This window comes from Montipora capricornis, unplaced genomic scaffold (assembly GCF_036669925.1).
Source record: "Montipora capricornis isolate CH-2021 unplaced genomic scaffold, ASM3666992v2 scaffold_461, whole genome shotgun sequence".
Classification (NCBI taxonomy): Eukaryota; Metazoa; Cnidaria; class Anthozoa; order Scleractinia; family Acroporidae; genus Montipora; species Montipora capricornis.
Window position 1 is genome coordinate 292,501 of NW_027180197.1, and position 6,169 is coordinate 298,669.

General features: G+C 43.9%; 3 protein-coding genes and 1 pseudogene across 3 annotated transcripts in view; all 4 read right to left on the reverse strand.

Moving 5' to 3' along the window:
• LOC138036149 (uncharacterized) overlaps nt 1-1,104 on the reverse strand; it is a 1,311-nt gene extending 207 nt beyond the window's left edge. The window contains exons 1-2 of the mRNA XM_068882502.1: nt 615-1,104; nt 1-530 (exon numbers count right to left, since the gene is read on the reverse strand). The exon at nt 1-530 is cut by the window's left edge and continues 207 nt beyond it. Coding sequence (XP_068738603.1) covers nt 1-530; nt 615-1,104 — 1,020 coding nt within the window. The remainder of the gene's footprint in view (nt 531-614) is intronic.
• A 9-nt stretch (nt 1,105-1,113) lies between these two features.
• Nucleotides 1,114-2,927, reverse strand: LOC138036134 (uncharacterized protein F54H12.2-like; annotated as a pseudogene).
• Nucleotides 2,928-4,591: 1,664 nt separating this feature from the next.
• On the reverse strand, nt 4,592-5,029 carry LOC138036150 (uncharacterized). Its single transcript, XM_068882503.1, has one exon. The coding sequence runs from the start codon at nt 5,027-5,029 to the stop codon at nt 4,592-4,594; it is 438 nt and encodes a 145-aa protein (XP_068738604.1).
• Nucleotides 5,030-5,036: 7 nt separating this feature from the next.
• On the reverse strand, nt 5,037-5,738 carry LOC138036151 (uncharacterized). The gene has a single exon (XM_068882504.1). The coding sequence runs from the start codon at nt 5,736-5,738 to the stop codon at nt 5,037-5,039; it is 702 nt and encodes a 233-aa protein (XP_068738605.1).
• Nucleotides 5,739-6,169: the final 431 nt, after the last annotated feature.

Here is a 6,169-nt window from a genome sequence, read left to right on the forward strand (position 1 = left end):
AAACGCCTGTTGTGCCAGTGTCCTCAACCCCAAAGTATCTCGAGGATTGTTAAAAGCAATGATGTAATGAGCATTAAGAGAAATGCTCCGGGAAAACTTTCCTGGGGGGAAAAGGTTTTGTGTCAAATAAATACAGGTGACGTCACAATGATGGGACACTTTGGTGAACAAATCCAAAATGCGCTCGTCATCGCTACAGTTTCTCATGAGGTCATCTAACACGAGCAGACCAGGACGATGAGGGGGTGGAAATAAGGCGGGAATGTCGTCGGGAATACCCTCCATAAACGTGACTTCCTTTACCAATTCCTTAAAACAATCTTGCCATTGACCGTAGCAATACACGATCTTGCGAATGGGGCGTTCAAATAAACAATCTGCGTGTTGAAGTATTTGGCGCGTAAATGTTGTTTTTCCGCATTGGCTGGGGCCAGAAATGATAATACTGCTGGGGCACTTGAATTGAGACATGTTCACAAGACGAAGCTTCAACGATTTGTGTACACGAGATAGAATTCCCACCCCTTTTACTAGCAAATACACACAAAAACAGCAACATTTTGTTTACTTTTCAACATGATTTTATTGCTTATGGACACAGCGAAATGACTTACAACCTTGTTGAAAGCAATCATTAACTTGACGATAAATGACTGAATTAAAATAAGCGTGTACACTCCGTTCAACTTGTGCATCGTTCCACTGAGAATCATATCGTTTAAATTTAGCTTGAACAGTGTTCATATCAACATTCCGTGCTCGCCGAATGAGATAAAACAGACAATAATCTCCACAAACATCCGAGTTCAGTCCTTGCAGTGGTTTGTCGTTATAATAGGTAACTTCCCGTAGAATGTAGGTATCCATGTTGTAAGTTTCAGGAGGAAATCCGTAGCTGTCAAAGAATTCACTTTCACGAGGTGATTCAAAGTACATAGCCACCCAATGTGTCCCAGGTTGGTCATGAGGGTCCGTATTCGCGATGAGTCCGGCTGGGTAGGTGTTGATGACAGGTAGCCTATCCCTTGGAAATACGCCTTGCATCAGAGGTGCTAACACAGGGTCAGAAAGACAGGCTTGCCATAGTTCTTGGGTCGTATGCATGACGATGAACTAAGAGCCTTGTGACAAATCGTAGACCACGCGACGATTGCGATCAATTTCCAACTGATTCTGAAATTCTGCGTACACAATTAAATTCAGAACTGAGTTCGTCTGAGTTCCAAATTTCAGGTACAGGTTCACGTTACCCGTTCGATGAGGTATCAGATGATCGGGATGTCCACTTCCTGCCGGTGTCAAATCAAAACGGAACAAACCGTATCCGTTCTCCCAATCCACTCTATCAATGTCAAGCCCGTGCCCACAATTCATGTCTCCACTTCCTGAAAACAGCGTGTTGTAACCATCGATCTTTTTTCCACCTGTCAGATCCAGCGCAGAATAAGGCATTTCTTCTCCATTCACAGTCAGCCGAATGTCTTGCAGGTCAAACAGCTCAAAGTTGAAAAATATTTTTTGTAAGGTTGAAGGCATCGTTTCGCACGAGCCCAAAAATGATGCACTGAGGAATGAAACCGTGGAATAAATCTGTCTCAGTGTGATTTAAGACTCCTTGAGGGATGATCCTTGCCTGCGTAGGGGTTCTGGTTAGGGTATAGATGGCTGGTAGCGGTGCGCTCCCTTTGTGACCTTGCATGATCTGTACATGTTCTAGTTTCACACTGTCTGCAACACGCACTGTTCGTATGCGAAGCGTACTAGACATGACCTTTAGTTTGCAGTTGTTTGGAGTCTCCCCAGCCATTAGAACAAAAGCATCGTTGTTCAGATCCACTTTGACTTTGATCTCCAAACCGTCAAGCAACAACTTGTCAATATTAAACACGTCACAAAGAGGTACTCCGACCAACCCAACTTCTGCGCCGTTGTTAGTAAATGTGGCTCTTCTATTCAGACCCTCATTACTTTCTGCTGTATTATCTACTTCATTCATGTGTCCAGCAGTGTCTTTGTAATACAGAGCTTTGGTTAAGTACGATTTCTTGGCCTGTTCCGTAAAGTTCAATAAGGTCTTGATGTAAGCATTGTATGCTTGAGTGTCTGACTGTTCTGTTACCAGCGTTTCGTTGATCTTGATGGTAAACTGTTTGATGATGGAATGAAGGGCGTTGTTGACCAGAGTGTACTTCTTACCATCCCCTGTGGGCGATCCATCTTGTTTGGTAATCTTTACTACCAATCGCAGCTCTGTCTTGTTAATGTCAATGTAGTCAGCTAACGGTTTGATGACAAACTCGATGGGGTTAGTTCCCGTTTGAACCGGTTCGTAATCGATCCATTTGCTGCTAACAATCGATACATCTGTCACAGGTACATCAAACAATTGTAAACTTGAATTCGCACCAGGGGCTGAGAGAGGGTGAGCTGATGCCATCTTTAATCAAAAATAGTCTTGAACGTTGAACGAGATGTTCTCCTTTTCTTGGTCTGTCCTTCACTGTGCCGCTTTGACGTATACGCGCGCTTATATACTCTTTTTCCTCGACCTTGCTGTGTAATGTCATCAATGACCCCTGTGAGTAAATTTTTTCCAGCAGCTTTCGCTCTTGTCTTGGCAGCTTTCTTTAAAGGTTGACCATTGATCACGTCTTGGACAAGTTGCATTCCCGTTTCCAATCCAGTATCGAGCATTCGTTTTCCCACTTTTTTTGCTGTTGTTTTGAGAAAGGGAGTTGCTGAACGGAACAAGGACCGAAACATTCCACCTAAGCCGTTGCCCCCTTGACCATAAGGGTGTGTTCCTCCGTAGATACTAATGTCTCCTCCTTTACCGTGCTGCCTATAGGGTACAACATGTCGTCCATATGGGTAATATCGGTGGTTCATAGGTAATAACATGTTGTTATAGAATATCACGACGCCGAAAATGCAGGGTCACGCGTACGGCTCCAGAAGATAATGGTATCAATTGACCTGTGTCTCCCCTTATATTGATCGCCACGTATGAAAACACAGTTGTACGGAGTCTATGGTAGGAGGGCACCTTGACCTCTTCTGTGATCATGTTCCCCGGCTGACCACGAGGAACAAGCATCCGAAGTAAGTTCGCTTGAGCATCTCCCACTACTTGAGACTCGATTAAATCGGAATACACGTAGATGGTTTGAAAAGCGTCTCTCGAGAGCAATCCCCATACCAATTCGTCTTTTCTGACAAGTGTTGTCGTTGTCCTCGCAAGAAGGACGCTGTGATCATCATTCTGTTGGACAAAGCCTCCGATTTGGTACAGCTGAGGAATATTATACTGATGGTTTAAGTAACCCAAGGCGCGAGCTAATGTCTTTGGTAGAATCACATACCAACCGGCTGGTAACTTCAACTCAAAGTAATCTTGTGCTTTCTCGTAAATGTAAAAACACTCGTTTCCTTCCAGACTCGTAATGGTCTTGTCACTCTTCAAATAAATGTCTCTCAATCGATTGTGTAGTCCCTTCGTCATACCGTGAATGACATCTTTGACCGTACGGTAAATGCCACTTGGTACAGGGATGTTCAATTTCCAGGGTTCAGGACCAGTCTTACAAAGCAAAGTGTAGGACAATTGATTCTCACATACGTTTTGCCAGGTGTAAGGGTAAATGATGCGTGTCATGGCCACCTCCCAGTCTTCACTTAGGTGTAGTTGACTTGGTAACTGCATCTTAAAATCGGCCGCCTTGTTTTCTGGATATTGAGTCAGACTTGCATCACTGGTCAGCACCATGTAAAAACTGTTGGTCATGTTGATCGACGGCGGAAATGTAAAACGACGCTGACGATACCGTCTAAAAATGCCGGCGTTTGACCGTATCCACTCGTTAAATATATTTCAATGGTCTGAAATATCTTTGTCCGCAAAGGTAGGTACACAATATGTTCTCTTTCTTCAAGGAGTGTTTCTCGAAAACTGCCCAGAGGTACCATCTCATGTAGGAGAGGTAAGCGCTTGTCACCCACCTGCCACGGTTCCACGAGATTGGTTTGAACTTGAACCAGTCTCTGCTTACACGAACAAAGCGACAGCGAAGATGGATGTGCGGTAAGATGAACCAATCATGACCATATTTTCTTTCTAAGGTGAGTGCAGCATTCAAACGAACGCTGGGTGTAAGAGTGTTGTTTTCGTTTATCCATCCCAACGCGCGAGCTGTAGACAATGTGATCAGAAGTCCTTCAGTTTGCGAGTTTAACGTTACATTCCATTCGTCGTCCACTGTGATTTCAATCTTAGATGGTGGGTCAGCGATGTTCAGGCATTGTAACATTCCTTCTGTGACATCTAATTCCGTACGATACTTGCCCTCGGGTAATACAAACGGTGTGGAGTCACCTCGACGATCCAGCATGATGTGAGAATGTTTGCAGTCATTTGTAATGTCAAACATTGAGAGCGGATACACGATATGATGCAATCCTACTTCCCAATCTTCTTCATCTTTCAGATGGATTTGTCGAGGTAGCGCTACGCGAAAGGAGGACTTGGAATTGTTTAGAAATAAATTACTGCTTGCATTACTGGGAAGTGTCACGTAAAAGTCGCTATCTTGAATCATGTTTGTTGTGAAGCGACCAACTGGTTATGCGGAATCCAACTGTCGTATTTCTTTGGCCAACCTTTCCAATGTACCAACACCTCCTTATTCGCTCCTCGTCCCCTGCGTTTTAAAATTGTTTCAATACGAAACAGGTGTTTTTCCGTTTCTATCACTTTCTGTAACTCAAATTCGTAAAAAGTGCCTTGAATCCAGTCACCGTCTGCTTCCTTTAGGCGATACACGGGTGGGTCGCGCGGAAGTCTCTGAGCAACAGTGAAAGTTTCCTCCGTCCAGGATGGTAAGTAACCTTTTTCAAAGATGCGTTTATGCTTACTGATCTTGACTTGATCTCCCACTTTGAATTTATACTTTGTCGGCTTTTTGAACAGATTTCTATACAAATTGTTCCAGACCTCTGATGCGTTATTCTCGTTGACATCCGCTGGTCTCATTTTGATGCTACGGTGCACGCTTTGATTGTAATTCCCATTGACTAAATCGTCCAGTTGGTCCAAATAATGGTACGAGCTGCTGGTAGTGAACATACGCCACATAAGTTGCTTCAAAGTGCGGTTGAAATCTTTCAACCACTTGGGCCTTGGTTTCGTTGTAGGTTACAAAATGATGGACATTCTCCTTTTTGAGAAAGGTTTGAAACGTTTTGTTCTTAAATTCGGTTCCGGCATCTGTTTGCAACTTCTCAGGTTTGCGACCTTCCTGGGAAATGCTTTCAAAGGCCACCACCAACGAGGCTCCTGTTTTCGATTTCAAAGGCACCACCCACGCGTATTTGGAAAGGACATCGATACAAGTCAGTAAATACTTGTATCCTTGATTCCACTGACTCAAATGTTGCAAATCAACCAAGTCCGCCTGCCATTGCGAATCTATATCAAACACAATTACTCGGTTACGACGAAAGTGTTTTCTTGCAGGTTTGTGTAGGGTATAGCCAGGTTGTTGGCGGAGCCAATCGAGTACTTGCGTGCGTTTCAAACCATACCGACGCGCCGCACGATACAGTTTGTCGACTCCCCCTAAAGCGGATGGTCGATCCACTTCATAATACAATTTCTGTAATAGTTGGTTCGTCTGATTTAGGGTCCGCGTTTTCTGTTTCTTCTTCTTTTGCATTTTCTTCTTCGTGATTGTCGGTGACATCTTTCAATTCGATGTGAACCTCGCTACCGCAACACGCAACTAAACATCGCATTCTCTGACATATGTCACTTAAAGAAACTGTAGGCGATGAGCTTCCACACACGCGGCTTGCAGCACTACCCATGGTGTTAAACAAATGATTAGATCTTCTTCATTCGCAGACTTTTTGTAACAATTTGCCAAACCATCCACCAGAAAGAAGGATAATGTATCGAGTACGTGACGCATAAGACTTTGTGGAATGTATATTGTTCGGTAAATGTAGCGTTGCATTGGTCCATGTAGTAATAAAACTCAACAAGCGACCGGGGTTCATTGGATGTAACTCCTTTACAAGTTCTAACCATTGCTCGCGAGGTGTGCTGTGAAAGATGTGTCCTGCAAAACAACTCCGAGCGCAAACCCGAACCAAGACAAAGTACACTCTATCC

Excerpts from the sequence above, each read along its gene's own strand:
- LOC138036151 (XM_068882504.1), bottom strand. The coding sequence starts at position 5,738 with ATGTCACCGACAATCACGAAGAAGAAAATGCAAAAGAAGAAGAAACAG.
- LOC138036150 (XM_068882503.1), bottom strand. The coding sequence starts at position 5,029 with ATGAGACCAGCGGATGTCAACGAGAATAACGCATCAGAGGTCTGGAAC.